This window comes from Phodopus roborovskii, unplaced genomic scaffold, assembly GCF_943737965.1.
Source record: "Phodopus roborovskii unplaced genomic scaffold, PHOROB, whole genome shotgun sequence".
Taxonomy (NCBI): domain Eukaryota; kingdom Metazoa; phylum Chordata; class Mammalia; order Rodentia; family Cricetidae; genus Phodopus; species Phodopus roborovskii.
In genome coordinates, this window is record NW_026126721.1 from 1,522,899 (window position 1) to 1,546,511 (window position 23,613).

Genomic DNA, 23,613 nt, shown 5'->3' on the forward strand with positions numbered 1-23,613 from the left:
TTTGCATACATGTAGATGCTGGGGAGTTAATACCTAGTATTTTCTTCCATCGTTGCTTACCAATGATGGCTTTGAGACACTTTGAGACAGGGCCACTCACTGAACCTAGATATCTTCTTGCTGGTCAATAATCCCTTGAGGTCCACTCCACTCCTACCCCAGGGCTAGAGTTGCAGTGTGTGCCACCATGATTTGCTTTACATGTAGACATTTAAATGGTGATTGGGGATCTGAGATCAGGTCCTCTTTCTTGTGTGGCACATACTTTTCTCACAAAGCCATTTCCCTAGCCACCTGAATCTGTCTTATTATGTGTAGGATTTTACTATTGAGTTCTGTTGCTGATTTACAAGCTCTTCTGAGCAATGATGAAGGAAATAAGTGGTTGTTTTTGTTGTTGTTTTGTTTTGTTTTTTGTTTTTGTTCTGGAAACAGGTCCATTTACATTACTGTTAAGACCATAAATGGGCATAAAAATAACCAAAAGTGATTGTTTCTGGAAAAAGTAAAGTCAGTATACTGTGTTAATAGTGGGGCAGTTGTATATCCTTATATGAAAAACTGAGATAGTATATTGTTACATTAAAGAATTTAAGAGATGGGACACATACCAGTTAGCATCTGTTGTGTAACAGACCATTCCAATAATTATTTCTTCTCACAATTGTGAATTGTTAGGATGATTCAGACCTGTCTTAGCTGAGCATATATGTTTCAAATTATAGCCCAGGTTAGATTGAGATTTAGACTTTAGGCTAGTTGGGTGCCACCCTAGGAATATATTCCAGAGTTGAGGCCAAAGGAGTAGCAGCTTCTTTGGAAAACATTCCTTCTTATGGCCATGTCAGAGTTCAAAATACACATGTATCCCCACCATCTGCTTTGATCTTACCGACATTATTGATTATTGACCTTATTGATCTCATTAGCCAAAGTCATTTACTTGGTTAATGCAGGCAACAATGGGGTAGGGAAATTGCCTGCCTCTACTGTAAAGGAAAGGATGTGTATACCTGTAAAATAATTCAACTGCCCCATGACTAGATAACACTATAACTTGAATACCACACTGTGTTTTCCATCAGATACTTATATACATTATAGTGCCTGCCTTTCATTCTTTGCAGGTCTACACCCAAAAGTGGTACCATGGCTAACTACGATATACCAGTGTTTTCCCTGTCCCAAGGGATATGATGGACTTGGCAGTTTAAAATCTTCTTTGAAATCAGGCAGAGGATTCAAGTCTGTGTGGCCAAGGGAAGAGAACTTCCATGAGCTTTAGGCTAGGCTGGGTTACATACAAAGGACCAAGCATATAGGGCTACATAGCAGAGCTGTCTCCAAAATTTCCCACTACATACATATAAAAACACAAACATAAAAATAAAAATCAAAGCCTATTCAATGACACATTTCTATCTTCTGTTGGCACTCTATATTAGTATGAAAAAGTATCACTTAGTCTTCACAGCTAAGCACTCACAGAACTGAACAGAAGCTATTCTAATGAGGTGTGGCAGCTAGCTTGATGGAGGTCAAGAGTGGCTCTGGATCCTTACCTGGTGTCACTGAGCGAACAACCACAGGCTTTTCACTCCCTGCCACGAACCCAAATCCCAGCACAGGGTCTCTCCTCATCTCCACCTTCCGTGGAGCTGGAGGGATGATTTGGCAGCTGTCAAACCGAGGGTCATCAAATGGGATTGCCTGTGTCATGTGACTGTGGAAAATACAGACAAGAGAAGAAAAGTATCAATGTGGGGTTGGATATTGACCTTGAAATCACATACTTCCTAGTTGAAAACCTGTTGCCTCTGGTAGAGAATGGGAAAGATCTAGAGCTATGAGGTCATCTTTTGTGGTCTATATGTTGCTCCTGAGAACTCTGTAATGTGTATATTAGGGCTTTTATTTGACTATTTATCCAATGTGTAATGCAGATATATCTGTGGGCCTCACCTCTGCCTCTGTCAAACTTCTGTTCACATATCACTAGCTTATAAAAGACTACTTTGAAATACTATTTTAATGTGGTTTTTCAAGTTCCCCATGTCACCAAACATCTTTACCTTTTTTATAGTCTCCCTCCACTATGACACTACTTACCTAAAATACATTAGAGAAAGCATTTATTTTTATGATGAACTTCACTGCTTTGCTCTCCACAACAAAAGTACCATCTTTAAGAACAAACTACTTAGTCATTACGTGCATAGAGCTGGGGGTGAAACTCAGGGACCCATGCCTTCCAGATAAAGGGTCAATCATTGAACTATAGCCCTAGCCTTATGAACTTAGTTGTATTCACTTAATTGTACTTAAGGACCTACAAGTGTGTCTGATCCACAACAGGCTCAATAATAAATTGAATTAATAAGCAAGGCAAAAGTTAATTATTTGTACAACACTATCAAGTTATAGCGGAAATGCTGACCTACAGTCTCATAAAGTAACAGACATTTAGTTGGCAGGTAGTATATAGGACACTTGAACGCAGCAATAGTAAAATAATGTGGATGATATAGGTGGAGATGGGATATCCTCGTATCAAATTCATTCTTTATTCCAAAGAAAGAGTTAATTTAGCTCTTGGAATTTACTTTAAGAAAAAAAGATTTGAATTATTGAACTTTCTCATTAACAACACCATTTAAGAAGTTTTAGCAACATTCAAAATTGAATATTCTATAACATTTGGGAGGTATCATTCTGTTTAGTGGTGTGCTCCTGCAAAATTGTCCTTGTTCTAATAAATAACCTTCCACCCACACTCTAACTAAACTCAGTGACCATGCAGGAAGAAGACAAGAAAGTAGAAGGGAAACTTAAGAAAAAAGGTTCCAGCAGGAAAGGAAGGGTGATGAGAGAGGGGATAGGAGATGAAAAGGACTAAGATTCATGATATAAATGTATGAAACTGTCAATAATCTATAACACTTTAAAAATTCAAAATGCAGTCAGGTAGTGGCACACATCTTTAATTCCAGCATTTCAGAGGCAGAGGTAGGCAGATCTCTTGAGTTAAAGGCCAGCTTGATCTACATAGTGAGTTCCAGGACAGCTAGAGCTGTTACACAGAGAAACCCTGACTCAAAGAACAAGAACAAGCAAACAAACCAAAAGACCAAACAAAAAGAAAAATCTTCAAAATGCTTTGGGCTCAAAGTCATTCCACAGAATAAGGGATCATAGCAGTCAATGACATCATATTTGTCAACAAGTAAATTAAGAAGAATATATTGAAATATCATCAGTCAAGGATTCATGGCCTGGAGGTCAGAGAATCTGGTCAAGGACCAACTCCCACAACTCCCAGTGAAGGCTTCATGCATGGAAATTGCTGAAGGCAATTTTCTGTAAGGAAGAGTTGTTAGTAGAACACTAGCTATCTTCCAGAAATGTTAGCTAAGATGACTTAAATGACTGACATGAGATTAATTCAATTCAATTTTATTTTACATTTGTCTAATTATTTTATCTGTGTGTGCACATGCAAGTGTGTGCATGCACCATATGGAGATCAGAATATTACTTGCAAGAGTTGGTTCTTTCTGTCTGCCATGTGGGTTCTGAGGATCAAACTCAGGTAATCAAGATTGGCAAGTACGTTTATCTGATGAGTAATCTCTACAACTCTCAATTCACCTGAAAATACTTTTCTTTAATACGTAAAAGAATATAATTTTACAATACCTTGTATGCTGCTGTTCTATATGCCATCTGGACAATACACTGTCCAGATGTAATAAAGAAAGGCAGGGAAGGAGGAAGCATGCTATTCTTCAGTGTAATTTATAAGAGTTAGGGAAGATCAACAAAAACCCTCGGGGATCTATCCCTTAATATATGACCATACTATGAAAACACAATTTTAAAATCCCCTTTAAACAGATTGTAACTGCTTGAGACATGGAACACTAGGAGAAATAAAATGGAAGCGTGTGTTATATGAGTTGTACTAAGGTCCATCTGTTTCATGATTTAACTCTTGAAGATGTTTCTGTGATGGAAGCTATTTGACTCTCTTCACAGGTTCTTACAAAAGCAATGATAGGAAAACAAATGAATACAGGAAAGGAATCATGACAGTGTACACTCTAGACAACAGGAAAAGGCATAAATGATTTGGCTGACATCTCTTGTAGTTGCCATGGGCAATTAAATTGGAACATTTTAAACATCTATAGCTTGGTTAGCCTTTTCCTAGGAAACAATAAAGTAGAAGTATTTAAAGTTTCAATGCATCATTCATTCAACAACCTGTACATTATTATAATTTAATAACATGACAGTTAATAAACATCAATTTCATACTATGCATTGTTTATTCTAAATGCTTTCCTTATGTTAGTTTGCTCAATCCTTCAAGACAACTCTATAATACAATAATTTATTCATTTAGTCAATTTATTAAACACTCACTAGGTTCTCCAGTCCGGGAATACAAAATTAAAGAAAGCAGACGAAAATAAAATGTTCATAAAAGGTTAATGCTAAAGATTGAATCAACACAGAGAGGGTAGGAAGACAGTTGTTGAGTGAAGATTCCACAAAATTTACTACTAGGAGACATTCCAAAATCTGGATGAGTTGGACTCAGGACATAGGGACAATGAAATATAACACCTGGAAGTGCAACATGCCTCATGGGAAGAGAACATGCTTAGTAACATGTAGAGGCTTGTGAGTGGTAAACTGGGGTTTTGGAGCATTGATGGGGTAGTAAAGGGATGATGTTAGTGATCCTATAGAGATTGCAGGGGCCCATGCTTCTACTTGGTCTTTTGTTCATGCTATATATCAGAAGGCCAATGGAAAGTTTGAATGTTAGCAGTGTATTCAGGTACTGTGTTGACAACAGAATGGATAGTACACGAGAAAAGAGAACCCAGAGTCCATGGCATCCCTTTGACAGATCATAATGTGTGACACTGGGGTAAGAGTGACAGAGGTGGCAGAAATTGTGGGGCTTTTAGTACTGCTTGAATCTATTCTGATAGATCAAGGGTCAGCCTCCTACTCTGGAACCTTTCTCCTATACAGGCCTCCTCTCCTCAGGAATGGACCATCATTACATGTGTAGTGATGTATTGTTTCTAATCTAATAAAGCTTGCTTGGGGATCAGAATGCAAACCTAGCCACAACCATAGAGGCCAGGCAGTGTTGAAACATACATTTAATCCCAGCAGCCATACTTGTTAGCCATAGAAGCTGGGTGGTGGTCCACACCTTTAATCCCAGAAAATATATATGTATGTATATATATGTATGTATACAGGGCCTCCAACTTGGCAATTAGTCTCCAGTCACATTGAGGAGAGGATCACCCCAGTATTGGTAAGAAATAAAAGCTCTCTAGTGGTTTGGCTGTTATGCTTCTCTAATCTCCAGCTTGAACCCAAATATCTGTCTCTGGGTTTTTATTATTCATGCTACATACACATCGTGATGCAACTACACTATTGTTGATATGTCTCCTTCCTGTTTGCTTAGGAAACATGTTTAGGTCTAGGTTGGACATGAAAACAAGCATGATTATTTGTAGAAAAATTTTGAAGCCAGATAACCTGGCTTTGGGTTCTAATCCCAGAGTCCTAGTAGTATGACCAACTTCCTTATTCTATACATCATTTGGAAATTTATGACAGTAATTGTAACAATCTCATTAAAGACCTATGCAAAGCAAACAAGACAGGAAAATTACTTACAAAATGTTGGGCATATACTAAGTGCTCAGAAAACAATACCTTTTATTTTTTATAGCTTAAGACCAAAGAATAGAAAGAAATTAATTTCTGATGTGATTAAAGTATTCCATTGCAAAATTTGAAAGCCAACTGTGCTGGCTAGTTTTATATCAACTTGATGGAGGTTAGGGTTGTTTTGGAAGAGAGGACTTTAACTGAGAAAATCCCACCAGATTGCTCTGTGGGAAAGCCTTTGGTGTATCATCTTGATTGATGTGGGGGAATCTCTCTCAATGTGGGTAGTATCACCCATGGGCCAATGGTCCTGGGTGCTATGGAAAGCACTCTATGCAAGCCAAAGTACAAAGCCATGAGGCAGCACTCCTCCATGGCCCCTCTATTACTTTCTACCTCTGTATTCATATCTTGCTTGAGTTCTCACTTTAACTTTTTTCAGCTATAGAATATGACCTGTATGTATAAGATGAAATAAATCCTTTACTTGCCAATTGATTTTGGTCATTTTTTTTATCATAGCAATAAAAACTCTAGCTAAGACAGTGACCTATCATTTCAAACATTTGTAGCCCAACTCTTTGAGTCAAATGCCTCATCAACACTAGTGAAACTCCCAAGGCTTTTAATTAAATATTTTACATCAAATTCAATGACAAAATGGATACAAATAGGACATGAGACACCCAGGGACACAGAAGACTAAATGAAGACAAACAATAAGCATTTCTTGGCTGTGTTTCTTGGCTACTAAGAACCATGGACTACAAGGATGGGGACTGAGCTGGAGAGACAGAATTCATGAGAAGTGCTCATTTCTCTTCTGAATGAGAGCTGAGGCTGCTAGGAACATGTATTTCTTAGACACTGGTTTCCTCTGGGTCAGCAATATCTCATGTAGGGTTATATTGTTCCACTGCTGCTTCCTGCCCAAACAGTTTACAGACTCAGTCAAATATCTATTTTCTGTTTGCTTTTACTCAGGACCTTCAGATTATGAGACTGACATGCTGCCTACTGCGCTAAGGATGCCTGTTCTGTTTGCTTCTAGATTTAGCATTTGGTATTTATTACAGAGTTTTGATACTTTTTGTTTTATGTTGCGGAAAAGATTCTGATAGAATTACCATTTTCTTGCTCACCCGGTTACACTCTTACATGAATGTTCTAAAAGTTATCAGTTTTTTAGTAGACATATCTGCACTAAAATATCTCCAAACTGAAATGTCATTCTGATCTGTGTAGTAAGGTAATAACTGGGGGGAACTTGAACTTGCAAGATTTTTTTGTGAGTATGGTTGAGAGTTTTTATAAGGAGCTAAAAAGTCACATCTTTTCACTTCTTGAACATGCTTCGGTAAATTCTAATGCTGAGATTGGAAGAATACAAGTGATGTGCTACATAAACCTTCATTCCTACCCCACCGTCCTCCAGCAAACACACATAGATAAGTCAAGAATCTATGACCTGAAAATAAAGGTTAATAATTGAGGTGGAAAACGGGCTGACCAGGATTAACTGAACAATCTTGCTATTTCTTGGGGATTTCATTTCTAAACAGGCATTGGGACTCCTGCTACTTGATTTCCCATGACAAAAGTAAAGGAATTTTCTTGAAGTTTTGGAGCTTTTGCTCCTCAGCAATAATAAAAGAATCATAAAAAATTGCATTGACTGGAAGAAGGCACACTGGAGGAAAACCTATAGTCTTTTCTTCGACTTGATGCACCCATTAACGTCAGCAAGATGCTTTTGTTGAAAATGTGCTGAGAAGGAAGATTCTAGAAGAGAGAACCAAATTTAGAAATATCACCTTCAGTGTGAACACTAAGGTATCTGACCAAGCACCTGATGGCAAGTTGGTCACCTGGGAGGTTAAAACTTGAACTAAAATGGATATAAATAATCATCTGTGCTTGAGTTTAGATTGATAAGGTCACTTTAGTACCAAGAAAATCCAGTGGAAACATTAGGAGAGAGCACCAGTCACCAGCATTTGTCTTATGTCCCCTCTCTGTCTTGGGAGCACTGGCCTGTGTTGGGAGACCAACTTCATCATACTTCAGTCACCAGGATGTGACTTCCCCACCAGATGCCACCCTTCTTTAAACTGCCTTTCATTTCACTCAGGGCAATTTTACTATCCCTTGACTTTAATATCCCTTTACCCAAAGAATGTTACATGGATGAACCCAGATATGACAGGCAAAAATCCTTCGTGTATTTGGGTGATGCCCTTGCTGTTCTGTTACCATAATGAAAAGAACTAAAGCAGGCTTCTGTCTCTTCAGCCTGGTCTCCAGAATATACACATGAAATTGAAATTAGAGCCCAAGCCACTAAGAGAAGCTAAGGGTAGCAGAGCTGCCTATCCCATAGGATAGATTAGTTAGTGATTAGATAGATAAGGGATAATAAATAATGATTGTATTATGACATTATATTTGGAAGATATTTGTTATGTGTAAAAAACTCATTCATTCACTTGTTTAGCTAGTGTTGTCAATCACACTAAAAAATACTCTGAAATCTGTCTTTCAAAGGGAGTATTTCTATGGACCAATTCCTTACATATTTCACAAATAAATATTTTATAGTCAGCAACCACATCAGACACCTGTAAAGGGAACCTATCCCCTGGCAGTCACTGCAGTCTATTCACTGGGAACTTCCAACATCCCTGATATACTTTAGCTAGTCTGTGAGGAGCTTAGAATGAAACTTTCACTAAAAGTGCTAAGCTAAACAAACCAGAACTCTCCATCACTGGAAAAAGTCAAATTGGAAGGGATAATGCCAGCAAAGTACACATTGTTATAGTTGATAGATTACAACAGAAAACTCATGATGTGGAGGAGACTCTATAACAATGTCTCCATCACATCAATATTACAGTGATACTGTGGCAAAATAATATTTCAAAAGCATTTTGTTTGCTCTTTCTCCACTTTGACATTTTCCTTAACCAGGTCTGAAACAGAAGACATGTACATTTCAGTTTCTGATTTGGAAACATGTCTTTACTAGGACTCAAAGCAAAAGTTGGTTGCAGATCACTCTTCCTGGGCCTTAACTTGTGGGAAGAAGATAAAGCTAAAGACTCTACTGAAGCAGCAGAAACATCACAAGAAGTAGTTTGGTTCTTTGCCCAGGAAGGCAGTAAGACCTACAGGCTGAGTGTAATGAAATGGGAGAATCAGTGAGATTCAAGAGACCACACAGGTTATCATAGGAGTGGCCAATTGGAAATGAAGGCATGATGGTCTAATGGCATTTAAGCTCTGCAGAAGATCCTCAGACAATCTGAATATTTGACATGATCATATCTGAATGGCCAGCCCACATGAATTAAATACAGTGATGTTAGATATACATATCGGATTAATGAGAGACACCATATGAGGGAAAGGAGAAATTACAAGTTAGAAGAAAATATGGCTAAGTAAACATACCCTGAAGGGACATAATGATAAAAAGTTCAGGAATTCCTTCTAATTAGCAACCCAAAGCTGCCTGTATCCAGAGCTGACTCCAGAAGCCAAGGTGTATAGGCATTGGGGCACATCTGTTTCTATATCCCCAGGATCAATCTTTCTTACCATGTAGATGTTTTCAGATTGAACTCCCATGTTCTGAGCAATTCTGAGCAAGTGTCAGTCCTTGGGGATCAAATGAGCCAAACCAAATCCCTCCACTAGAGATGAGTTAAACATGTTTGAAATGAAATAAATACACATAATGGGTTGTCACTGCATGTAACAGTGTGTCTCATGCTTTTTGCCTTCATGAGCATGTACCTCATGGATTCACGGGAACTTACCCTTCACTAATCAATTCCACAGGCCACTGCCAGTCAATTCCCCCAATGTGTCAGGAACATTTAAAGATTCAAAGCTCTTTTGTCAAGCTAGGAAATTTACATAGTTCTTGAAAGTCAAGAGAATCCAGCAATATTGACCTTAAAATCACAAATAAAAGACTTTTGTTGGAGAATTTCAGAAGGCTCTGGAATAAGCAGGTCTTCTCTGCAATGGGGTAGACTAAATATGAAAAGTTAGTTCATTGCAAAATAAATTACAGATGCAATGCTGCCCAAGAAGGAGATGTGAACAGCCCTTTTAAAGAATTCAACAAAATGGTATTCTAAATTTTTTATGATATTATAAAAGAACATTGAGTGAGAAAATCGTTCCATGTAGTCTCTTATAAAATAACAATTCTCAGAATAGTATGATTCTAGCAAGGATACAGAGATAAGAATGCAGCCAAAGGAGTTAGGAAGATGGCTCCATAGAAAAAGTGCTTGCTGTGCAACCATGGTGACTTTAGATTCCAAGATTGTACATCAAAATTTGCTCAATGAGACTAGAAGGGCTGACCAACAGTTCAAAGTACTTGCTGCTCTTATATAGGACCTAAGTTCAGTTCTCAGTACCTACATTAGGTGGCTCACAACTACCTACACACCCCGTTCCAGAGGATTGAACAGCCTTTTCTGGCCTATGTGGGAACTGTGCGTGCGTGCGCGCATGCACACACACACACACACACACACACACACACACACACACACACACACTAACACTTAAAATTAAAAACAAAATCTTACAAAAAAACACCATACTTGAATGAGATGGCACATACTTGTAATCCTGCTGCTGGGGAAGCAGTTTCAGGAGGATTGCTGGGGCTTCCAGGCAATCCAGATTTTCCTATATGTTGAGGTCCAGGTCAGTGAATGACCTGTTTTATTTAAGAAGGTGGATGGCATCTGAGAATCAACACCCAAGGTTCATCTCTGGCTCCTGAATACAACAACCCACACAAAATAATACAGCCATGGTGAAGCAGCATTGACTATAACAATGCTTCCAGGGTAAATTTAGAGGTGGCTGCCATTGAAATAATTCAGTGCAATGTATAGTAGCATAGAAACCTGAGTTAGCTCACATGCCAACAATGTAGTTGCTTTTGGAACAAACCAGTAGAGTGGCTAGGGAAATTTATTGTCCCCTAACAGAGGTTGTTAGCTATCAGCTGACAATAAACTTACAGAGTGCTCTGCTCAGAATAAAGGAGATATTTTAATAATGAGTAAGAAAGTAATTTTTCCAAATAAACTTGGATTGTGATAAGCATGCAGAGAAACAGATGTTTGGATGTAACAGTTGTCTAATTGTTTTATTGAAAATTATGCAAATATGTACAGATAGAAGCTGCAGTCTTTGGAGACTTGGAAATGGATTTTTCTAACCTGCTTAAAAATCTTCCAAGTGAAGCATCTCATTGGATTGTGAAATAGTTTGTTAAATATAGGAAAAGCAGAATTTTCCATTTGGTTTGTGAGAACAGTTGACAGGCATCAAAGAAGTTTTGGGCTGAATTCCACTAAAACCCTTTGCAGAGCTGAGAAGGAAAGCCAGGGACCATGTAAGCAGCCCAGCACCACCCTTTTCTGTTTGCCTCTTCACAGCTCTTTTGGGCTCCCTTTCTTCCTCCAAAAATTTGACTCAACTTAAGAATGAAGCTGCACTCACAAGACCATCCACATTTATGCAGTAAAGTGATGAATCAAGAGATTTAAAAAAATATATCTAGTTACTTCACTGTCATTGAAGATATTAAATGATTGAATGCAGCGGTGATGCCAAAATGATTTTAAGTGATGAAAAATGTTTATCTCACTTTCACTTTACCTTGCCTTGTTTGTTTTGTTGCTCTTGTTTCTTTGGTTTCTCTGGAGTCATGGCCTTACTAAGATACCCAGGCTTGCCCCAAACTTAAGATATATCCACCTCAGCCTTTCCATTTTGGGCATCATAGGCTTATGCCACCACCCTAAGCTTATGTCATCTTTTTTTTAAACACCTCATTTTAATACATCTGAAACATGCTTTAGAATCCTCAATATATTCATGGTATCACTTATGTATGAATACAAGTGGGCTGGAGAGACAGCTCAGTGGTTAAGAGTATTGGCAGATTCTCTAGAGGATGGACTTTGGTTCAACTATCAGTATGTACAGTGTAGCTCACAAACATTTTTAACTCTTGTTCTAGAGGATCCACTGCCTTCCTCAGGCCTCCATGGTCAACAGGCATGTGCATGGTGCACAGACATATGTGCAGGCAGGCACTTATAAAATAATAAAAATAAATAAAACAGTAACTATATGTGTACACACACATACACACACACACACACATATATATATAGTTGTATTGTGTATAATCTATTTTGCTAATAAAGATATGAAAGTGAATTAGAAGGAGATTTTGTTTTGTATGCTCCAGAGAGTTCCTGACTTACGGTGCAAACCCTGAGGCAAGTTTATATATTCAGTAATGGGCAGACTCATCCATCTTACAAATATTACTACAGCTCTTGAAAAAGCCCAACTTTCACATTCCAATTCAGTGACATTTTGGGGAACTTACAATGGGGTTAGAATCTGATGAGAAATGATGCATTTCCATGGTTTATCTAATCCCACTCCAGCAGGTAAAATTAAATGTAATGGCCCCAGGTTTGGGTAACAGACTTATGGTTCTTATATATGCTCTTTGGGCGTTAAAAATCCAATCACCCCAAACATTTCTGAAGTGTCAACATCTGTTGCTCATAGAGCATGAAATAAATGATGTATGGCTGGGCAGACATGTTTTCTTCTTGACTGACTATATTTTAAAAACTGTAGGAAAATATGGGTTTAAGGTTTTTGAGCAAAACCTTGAAACTTGATAACAAGGAACAAAACATTTCTTAAACTACTTAAAATCATCACTTCAGGTCCAGCAAACTGAGTTCTCGCCATATTTTAGGGCAGGAGTAGGGGGAGTGTTCAAAGAACAATAGGTTTTCTTCCCATGCCAGGTTGTTAATATTATGTCTCCTATCACGTACTTGAGTTCTTTAAAAATTATATAATCATTTTATACTTATACTAGCAAATACAAAATAGAGTAATATGCAATGCAAAGACATTTTGATCAGAGGTATTTTGAAGTGTTGTCTGGCCACAGCTTTGTAAGTTTCCCCATATTATAATCTGCACAGAAAAGATTTCTTTTACTTTTTGTTTAACTGATTAAGGGCCCATTTTGATAACTAAATGCTTCTGGAGGAAGTGAAAAACAGCTGATAAGAAATCCCAGAATCAAAGTTTTGAGATAATACACTGTTTGAACTTATTTTAATTTCATGGCTAGGTATGTGCCTATTATCTCAGAACTGGAGAGGCTAAAGCAGAAAAATTGCTCTGAGTCTGGGGTAAGCCTGGTGTAGAGTGGGACCTTTTCAAAAATAAATAACTATGTAGATAAGTAAAGCAAACAAAAACGCATGCCCTCTTAGCCTAGCCTTTTTCCATACTAAAAGAACCATTTCTAGTATCAGGTAGTGAATTCACTCTTCCTAGAGCTGAAGTTATATTACTACCTGACTTAATAATCTTTTATTTGGGTTGCCTTTGTTGTAATTCCTATGCCTGTGAAGTTAACTTCACCCACTAGACAAGATCCATTGTCCAGATCCTTCTCTATTCCTCTGCCCTTAGTGTTTACTTTAAAGCAAATCTGGATTTACCTGGCTTACTATTGGGTTCAAAATTTGGGAAGCACTGGCAGAGAAAACTGGGTAGAAGGGCAGGAAGATTAGGCTGTGCTCTCTGTTTCCTGATCTTGCTTCAGTGCAGTTGCTTCAACTACTTCCTTTCATTGCTCCTTGAGGCTTTGTGGTGCTAACAGGTCTCAGCTGCATTAGTCTTTGCTGTCCCAGGGTACCTTATTGGCTTCTTTATTGATGTCACCACCTGCATTTTTCTTGTCAAGACTCTGAAACATGAAACAACTTAGATCCCATGAAGCCAACTCTGCTATCTGACACCACCCAAGGGGCAGTTTCCTTGCTCTGGCTTCTAACTCTGGCTTTTCTTCTTGATTCTCATCTAACAGCAATAAATACATCTCTGTAGAAAGTAGCACTGACATCAATTATTCAACTAACTTAAGTCAACCAACCATATTTGTATACACAAAACAAGTCATGAAAACAAAGACACAACACCTCATCACTATAAAATACACATCTCTTTATGAGTGGAACATTTCTATATATATGTTATTATTTTAATATTGTTTACTTTGTGTGTATTAATGTGCACATTTGTGTGTCCATGTGATGGTGATGCCTGTCCACATGGAAGCCATAAGTTAATGCTCTTGGGTCTTCCAACACTTTTCACCTTGGTTTTTGAGACATTGATTCTCTTAGGTCTAGAATTCATTGATTTAGTCAGGCTGGCTGATTCATGAGCTCCTAGTTTCCGCCACCTCCTTACCCCACAAACCCTGCACTGCTAGGATTACAATTATGGAACACTATGCCCAGCATTTCACCTATGTTATGAGCATCTAAACTTAGGTCTTAATGTTTGCATGACCAGCACTTTACTCTCTGAGCTATCTGTCCAGTCCAGACTTGGGGACCTTTAAAAGTGCTGAAAACAGTTTATTTTTACACCACTGTGGAATTCAGGTCTACTTGTCTCACTGAAATGAAAGAGATTTCTTTTTTTCCCCTCTATGTGGACATTTCTTTGTCTCCCTATCAAACTTTGCTCAATAAACTTTTACCTTTAAAGTCAGTATTAATGAATAGATTTGCAGTACAGTTGGTAAGAGTGAGACCATCATTTTTTTTTCAGACATGAATGGGTCTCAGACTTTAGAAGAGCTAATATTCTTAAATTCCACAGAAATGCTCTTCTATGTATCTCTGTGTTTTTAAATTTAAATTAGAAACAATCTTATTTTGTATATATCAATCTCAGTTCCCTCTCCCTCCAATTCTCCCATGCTTCCCCACCGGCCCCATCCTATCCCTCTCCTGCTCCATAGAAAGGGTGAGGCCTTCTATGGGGATCATCAATGTCTGTCATATCACTTGGGGCAGGGCCTAGGCCCTCCCCCATGTGTCTAGGCTGAGAGAATATCTCTCTAGGGAAGTTTGCTCCCAATGTCCATTCGTACACTAGGTATAAATGATGGTCTATTACCAGGGGTCCCATAGACTGCCCAGGCCTCCTAACTTACACCCCTGTACAGGGGCCTGGTTCTGTCCTATGCTGGTTTCCAAGCGGTCAGTCTGGGGTCCATGAGCTCCCCCTTGTTCAGGTCATCCTGTTTCTGTGGGTTTCCCCAGGATGGTTTTAACCCCTTTGCTCATCGCTCTTCCCTCTCTACAACTGAATTCCAGGAATTTGGCTCAGTGCTTAGCTGTGGGTCTCTGCTTCTGTTTCTGTGAGGCACTGGATGAAGGCTCTATAATGGCATGTAAGGTAGCCATCAATCTCGTTATAGGGGAAGGACATTAAAGGTAGACTCTCCCCTATTGCTTAGGTTCTTAGTTGAGGGTCATCCTAGTATACCTCTGGACATTTCCCTAGTGCCATATTTCTCTCTGAAACTATAATGGTTCCCTCTATTAAAGTATCTCATTTCTTGCAACCCAATAAGAACTAATATTCTTATTGAAGAGGTTTGTCTATCATTTTCACTTGACTAGGTAGAAACTGACTTTTCAAATTATGTTCAAATCAGTCTCTGTTATAGTGGGTAAATTTATCTATTATTTATTCAACAACTATTTAATAAAAACTTTCTTTGTGCCTGGTAACTAACATACAGCTGTGCTTCTAATAGACTAATAAGTTTGTATTATCATGCATGGAGCAGCAAGTAAAAGCTCACAGGCAAAACCTGACCTTGAAATAAAGATTTATTGTAATATAGCTACTTACACTTATTTGTGCATTTCAGCTGCTCTCACGCTACAATGGCAGAGTTCAGTGGTGGTGACAAAGACCTTGTATTGTTTGAAACATAAAATATTTACTAACTTGGATTTTATAGGAGAAATATGACAACTCCCACTCTGGTAAAAGGACTGAGACAATAAAAATAGATTTAACATAAAACTACACCATTAGGGCATAATAATGTTGCTTGAAAAAGTGTTTTGCAATTAGCCCATGCTAGCCTCAGACTTTAGATCCTCCTGCCTGAGCCTCTTGAGTATTGGGATTCCAGGTAGGCACAATTACACCCAAATTTTTGATTAGATAGAAAGCCACATCAGCATAGAGTGTGGAGGAGGGTAAGTCTTGTTTTAATATGTAGGACTCGACTTCCATAGGACACTGGAGGCAAGATTGAAACATTGTGAAAGACTGAGAGGAGAGACTATCTGGAGGCAGAAAAACATCCCAAGGGGGATCAGATGAATATAAAAGGGCCTTGAGGGAACTCTTTTCTGGCTATTTATTACTTATTCATGCTTTCATTTTTTTTTTTTTTAAACCCAGTGAACTCCAAGTACTACTCCTCTTCCTCTCCTCCAATCTTCTACAATGTTGGGAATAGAAGCTAGCCTTGAGCATGTTATCCAAGTTCCTTACTATTGAACCAAATCTCCAGCCTTCAGGAAAGCTAGAATGAGCAGTGATTTACTATTTTCTGCTTCTGAGAATATAGTGACATTCAATGTTCATTCACTGCCCTCAAAGAAATTCCAGCCCAGTAGGGGGAGCCAGAGATATTAGCATCCTAGTACAACATGTTCATAGAGAAGCAGGTCTTAAAGAAGGTGGTATGATCCATGGGAGACAAGGGCAACAAATGGGGGACAGGAAAAGCCTGGAGAAGCACAATGGGAACTACCAGCTGAAGAAAGAAAGATTGGTGTCTCAATACAAGGGAATAACAAAAACATTCATAGAAGGATAATAGAAGTGGTGTTTACAAATTATGCTTTGCTGAGTGCTGGTCAGGGTAGAGGCAAGGAGGGAGAGCAGTCGCAGTAACAATGAGCTTAGAGTGGCAAACTATGATCATGTCAGAATATTGTCCAGACACTTCACTGTATCTCTACGTAAGCCAGAACACAGAATACCCAGAAATCCCAGAGACTGAAAAACTACCACTTGACTAGGATCCAGTGCATAATGAAATGAGAAAAAACTGGAATGCTTCTCTGTATTATAAAACACAAAAGGTGAAATATTTCAAAAAGCAAGCCTAATATATTTCTCAAATGTACATGTTATGAATTGTTTACAATCTGAGTATTAATCATTTTTAGGATTACAGTTCAAAGGATTGTGGAGTTTATGCTGAACCAAGTCTGACACTTTTTTTCACTCATTCTTCCAGCTTTAGAAACCCAGATGCAGTAAATCAGGTCTCTATTAGGGTTTTTATAAATTAAAGTCCAGAATAGGTTACATTAATTTGTGATCAAATTTATCTCTCACAGATTCAATTCCATTTGCCAATATTACTACTGAAAACCATTTCCACAATTAGTCTTTTGTCAACAGCAAGTTCATTCACCCAGAGAGATTTTTGCCATGATTATACATGATGAATTTGGGGCCTGGGAAATGCTTATTGACTGTCACTTGTGAATCTAATTGTAAGATCTAAAAGGGCAAGGTATTTGTCAGTTTTCTTAAAGCTGCAAAATCCCTACAGCTAGGCTGGCAATCAATTACACTAATTGAGTTTAGTTCAATGTGCTTAAGAGATGACTTTTATGTTAATGACACACTAATGTGTAGGAGGCAATAATAATCAACTCACGCCTTTGGGTTTGTTGAGACGCTGAGCAGATATGCTAGCTCTTAACCTCATCTCATACCATCAGTCATATATACATGATGCTGAAGTGTTGGGATACCCCAGGGTATTGTGCTTTAGCAAGCAACAGCTTCCTCTTATGTAATAGAAACTGGAATTCATCTTCTCTAAAGCTAGCCAGAAAAACCTAAACATAACGTCACTAAACTTTTGTAACCTTTCTGTAAGAAGTGGCTACAATGAAATTCTGAGGGTCTGGAACAACAGTTTAGTGTTTGAGAGCACTTGTGGCTCTTGCAGAGGATCAGGGTTCAGTTCTCAGAATCTACATGATGCTATACAACTATGGACTTGCAGACATATCCAATGCCTCTTCTGATCTCCATGCACTCCTGTACTCATGTGATACATATAGCATGCATCCAGGCAAATCACTCATACACATGAAGTAAAATTAAATAAATGTAAGAAAAACTAGAGAAATTCTTTGAGTTGTCTAGTCCAACAGTAGGTCATAGGAGCCTCATTCCATAGGGAGCCTACTCTAATCCTGGCATAAGAGAGGCCATGAAGGACTGGAACATATGTGCCTGGCCAGGTTTCTACATATCATCAATTGAATTTGATCGCACTGCTTTTACAGAGATGTCTATACTTTATTAAACCTTAGCAAAATAATAGAGCATTCTCCTGAAGTTGTTGGGTCTTCACTTCCTTGGCTTCCCATGTCACAAACATAAATAAGTAAATAAGTAAATAAATAAATAAATAAATAACAGAAACTACAATGAAGACTTCTGTGTTCTGTTTGGCAATACTCACTATAAAATGTGTTATTTATACAACTGTTAGGATGCACTGCATTATAGGAGAAGCTGTAGAGCACTTCACACTTCACTATTAGAACTATTCGTAGAGGATAAACCAACATAATCATCTTAGAAAACTATTCAGCAGTAAGCTCAGGTTTGTATTTTTAAGCTTGACTACAGGACCATTGGCCAAAATGTCCTTTCATAATGCTTGATAGGCAGTGTTTTCAAGAGCATACTCCAAAGGCTGGGAGTACAGATCAGTGGTGAAGGTACTTACTTAGCATTCACCAGGCAGACAATGGGTTCCATTCCCAGGGTGTGTGCTTTGTGCACAAACAAACAAAAATAAACAACAACAAAAACACAAAATGTGGTGGTTTGAAAGAAAGGGAGCTGCACTAGTAGGAGGTATGGCTTTGTTGGAGTAGGTGTAGCCTTGTTGGAGGAACTGTGTCACTGTGGAAGAAGGCTTTGAGGTCTCCTATGCTCAAGCCACATGCAGTGTCTCAGACCACTTCCTGTTGCCTGCAAGTCAAGATATAGAACACTTGGCTACTTCTCCAGTACCATATCTGCCTGCGTGAATCATGTCACACCATGATGACAATGTACTAAACAGGAAAATGTAAACCACTCCAATAAAATGCTTTCTTTTATAAGAGTTACCATTGTCATGGCGTCTCTTTACAGCACTAGAAACCCTAATTAAGACACTAAAGCATGGTAAAACAAACAAAGCAATAATGAATTTACCAGCCTGAGATGCTGGTAATCGATGGGAAAATATGTGTAAACAGGAAGATTTGAAGATTCCAGCCTCATTCAATCAGGGAATGCTCTTTGTTTCAATATAAAGCCATATATTCTTCAGAAAAATCATGGAAAGAAGACAGACTAGAATTTTTCATTGTAAAAAATTTCCCACCATCAGGCTTCATTTCAAAATAAAAACATTCCAACAGTTCACATTCAACAATATGCTATTTTCATAATATTTTACCTTCATGCTATTTGTTTTAAAATATTTATTTTCTAGTTACAGTTTATTCAATAGCCTAAGTCATACTTAAATTTTTTATTATTCAATCCAGCATTCTTCAGCAATAATAATTAAAAAATAAACAGATTGACTTGTTTTTTTATAATTTTATGTGTATGGGTATTTTGTCTGAATGTATATTTATGTATCATGTATATGCAGTACTGAGACAAGAGAGGGTTTTGGATCGCCTGGAACTGGAGTTGCAGATGGTTGTTATCAGTTGTGAGGGAATCCAGATCCTCTGCAAGAGCAGTTACTGCTCTTACAACTGAGACATTTTTCCAGCCCCTAGAATCAATTTTAACAGGCATTTTGGAATTTTCTGTGCAGAGTTTAGTGACACATTTTGAAAAATGTTACTCCATTGGAAAATATCCAGGTAAGGAACCCTTCAGGTTAAACAAGTGATTAGTATCCATATTTATTATAATTTTCATTTCTCCTTACTATATAACAGGGTGGGGTCCTGGATTTCTTGCATCATCTTAATTTCCTGGGAACTTTCTGGATATGAGTTAACATCAAGATGTCTTTACATGGAGGCAACAGCAATTTCTTATGATAAACAACTTGATGAAGTCATGTTTGCTATTACGCTTGCATGCATCTAGCCTGTTGGAAAGCATATAAATTAGAGATTAAAGGCACATTTTTCACATTTCCTACTCTGCTCTGCTCAGAGGTGATGATGCTCAGAATAGAAGACAGCTCTCCATTGTCTAAATTTATTTTGTTGTTATGACTCTTTCACAAACTAGGGCTGAGTCTTGAGACAATTTCTTTCTGAGTATCCTGGAATCCAGACCAAGATACCAGTGTTTTTTGTTTTGTTTTGTTTTTTTATGGACTCTTGAGTATAACAATTTGTGTTTTGATTTACTAAGAGACCTTTAAGGAAACTTTTACTTCATTTTATAATGTTAGATTCATTTGGATAAGCTCAAAATAGTTCAAACGTTCAGAGACCATGAATGCTTAATAGCATATTGAAATTTTTAAAGCACTCAATTATTGTGCAGAATAATTAACATGTGTCACCAGTATCCATTTTACTCGATGCAGATTTCTTATGTGCATAATTGATGTTTAACAAAATATGGAACATAGGCATTTTCAGTGACATATATTTAGCAATTTTATGGATGTCTAATTAGCTTGTCACAATAGTACCCATTTAATTCAATTTAAGGGCTGAAAACTACTTTCAACTTTTATTAGTATGACACTTATTTTCTGGGTTATATAATCCATGAGAGAAACAAATTAAAGACCCAAAATAAAAATTGCAAAAAGATTTTTCTCCATCCATCCACATTCCTATCTCTCTTGTTTTACAGATGGAACTCATTGGACCTGGGACCTCGTGTATTTTAGGCAAGTGAACAACCACTCAGCTATATTTATAGTCCCTACCACTTCATTTTAAAAATATATTACAATTTTTTCCTATTAGCTCTCTATACAAGTGATTTCCATTTTCATAAACCATTTACATTTGTTGATGTTGGGACATATGTAAGATTCTGAGTTCAGTTCCCACTACAATAATAATAGTAATAATAATAATAAGCGTTTGTCTATTTTATGTAATCTTAAGGTCACATTTGCTTAACTATATACTGAGCTAGGCCCTGAAGAAAGGAATCTTCGGTTTAATATAGCAGCTTTTATAAACAGCCATTGAGCTAAACAAGAGCTGCTGTCATTTATACTTATGTGGGTAACACATTTCATCTTCAAGATGAAACAAAGAGTGGTTATCATCCTTGTTGCCATTCATAATAGAAAGCACTGGGGAACAAAGTAACATAACTGGACATCAGACAGCTTTACATGACATTGGAAGGAATCCCCACAAATGATTACATAATAGAACAAGAAATTCTTTCAAAGAAATTGATAAACACTAAAACGGAAGAAAAGTGTTTCAGAAACAGGCTGGGGACATAGTTTAGTCAGTATGGAGATTGTCTAGTGTATATGAAACTCTGAGTTTGATTGGCAGTGCTTCATAAACTGAGCATAGTGATATATAACTGTAATCCTGGCACTTCAGAGGTGGGGGCAGAAAGACCAGGAGTTCAAGACCATTTTTATTATCATAGTGAGTATCAGGGCAGCTCATGCTACATGAACTCTTGTCTCAAAACAAGACAGGGGATGATAGCTCATCAGTTATGAGCATGAAGTACTATTCCAGAGGACCCACATTCATTCCTTGTACCCACATTGGGTAGCTCAGAATTACCTGTAACTCCAGCTCCCTGGGATACAAGACCCTCTTTTGGCCTCTGAAATGCCTTCAGTCATTTGCACAAACTCAAACAAAGGCACACACGCAGATACACACACACACTCACTATAAAATTATGACTATTTTTAAAAGAGAGGAAGAAATAAAGTATCCAGAAACAATGCATAACAATAATTCAGATGAAGGGAAAGAATACATTGTTGTTTAAAATGGGAATAATTATACTGGAAGTGTGGCAGAGACTTTGTGTAGCATACTTGAACATTTCTAGCACTGTAAAAATAAAATTAAATGGAATAAAAGATGAATAGCTGTTTTGAAAGCAACACGTTATATATACTATATATGAAATTATGTGCTTTATGTTAAACAAGCTATGAAATAACTAGAAGAAAATATTGATGAATAGATTATAGACTTGGGGTGGAAAGGGTATATTAAGAAGAATGTAAAACATAGAAACCACGAAACAAAAGCCAAATAGAATTGACCAAGTAGCGATTTTAAATAGCAAAAAAAAAAAAAAAAAAAAAAAACTCACAGTGATTAGACAATAATTGGAATGAAATATGTGTAGCAAATAGGAAAGGACAATCAGTAACAAATGAACAATAAAGATTTTGTTAAATCCATAAAAGAGAAGGTAATCAAATAAAATATGGCTAAGCTTGTGAGAAGAAACAGAGAGTAAAATAATACAAATGGCCAACATAGTTCTGAATGCTACTCATTGTCTATACATATGAAGTAAAAATGTTGATATATAATATCCCCCCAGAAGCAGAAGTACAAGTTGATGTTACTTGTGTCATCAGAAGCTTTCACAATTTAAATGCCTATGTAATATGTCTCTCCAAGAAACTTGTCTTTAATCAGTTGCTGGATAGAACTATGCAACATAGAATTTGCACTGGAAGATTTTATGAGTGATGGAATATGTATGTGTCTTCATACACACATACACACACGAAAAAGAGGAATCATTCTAGAAATTAAACATTTGATTTCATACTATATTCATTAGAAAACTTGAAGGAAAAGACTCTCAAAATCATTCAAGAAGTCAAGCCAAAAAGAAAAGTGTGGGAATATGAGAGAAGGAAGGAAAATGTGGCAACAGTTTCAAAAGATCCAATATACCGCTCAAGAGAATTCCTACAATAGGAAGAAGAATAAGCAATAGGGGGAAAGAGGGGTTTTAATGACTCTAAAATGTCTGAGCCGAATGACCTGAAAATCTAGCTTGAGAGTGACAACAAAAGCACCTTCACACCTGGATGCCTGCCATGAACTTTTTAATTCTTCATGGAAAAGAAATTATCTCCAAAGGTGTAGTGAGAAAAAAGGATAAAGAAATTACCCTTAAAGGTATATATAGAAAGGATGCATCATCAAGGACAGAAGAGAGAAAATCCCAGTATCATCATGTGTCTATAGGCCCCAAATATCCAAATATAAAGCAGCTTGCATAGAAGTTGCTACAAAGACAGGCAAAGAGGTTAATGACTATAGCCACAGCACCCTGGAGACTGAGACTTTGTCTCAAGAGTTTAAAAAGAAAGCAAACATTACAAAAAATGAACAGAGCATGTGATCGAGGGAATGAAGGATCCAGTACAGTAGAAAAGTCAGAGTCACAGGATGGCAATTTTGACCTAGGTAATTCAACTGCTCAGCTTAGAGCAGGAAAAATGGAGGACCGAGGTGCAAGTGATAGATAATGCTGTCAGACTAGACTCCATACCTGAGAAGGATAGTACATTGAAAAGCAGAGACTATTAGAAAAACAAGCAAATAAATGAAAATTTCCTTTACATTATTGAGAGTAAACCCAGACATCATAAAATACAGCAAACAGTGAATAATTCACCCCAAATACTATCTAGTGAACATTTAGTGTTTAGAGTCAACTTATAGGTAAGGGTACAAAAGGCTTGATGAGAATTACAGCATAATGATATGGTGGCAGATATTTTCAATCTTTGTATTACTAAAGGTAAGATATGGAAAACAAAAATTGAGAAAGAAAAGAGTAAGGGTACACTGTCATTTTACAATATGCTATTACTACACTCAGAATATGTTGTTCCTAAAGAAGGGGTAAATGAAGAAAACTGCAATCTGTTATTCTAAATTACACAGTAATTGGTGAGTACAG

At 37.4% G+C, this 23,613-nt stretch overlaps 1 protein-coding gene across 5 annotated transcripts in view; it reads right to left on the reverse strand.

Annotated features, from left to right (window-relative positions):
* Positions 1-23,613, reverse strand: part of Frmpd4 (FERM and PDZ domain containing 4) — a 604,920-nt gene that overhangs the window by 126,328 nt on the left and 454,979 nt on the right. For all 5 annotated transcript variants that reach the window (XM_051174869.1, XM_051174867.1, XM_051174868.1 and 2 more), the window contains one exon: positions 1,563-1,723. In XM_051174869.1, the coding sequence (XP_051030826.1) occupies positions 1,563-1,723 (161 nt within the window). The remainder of the gene's footprint in view (positions 1-1,562; positions 1,724-23,613) is intronic.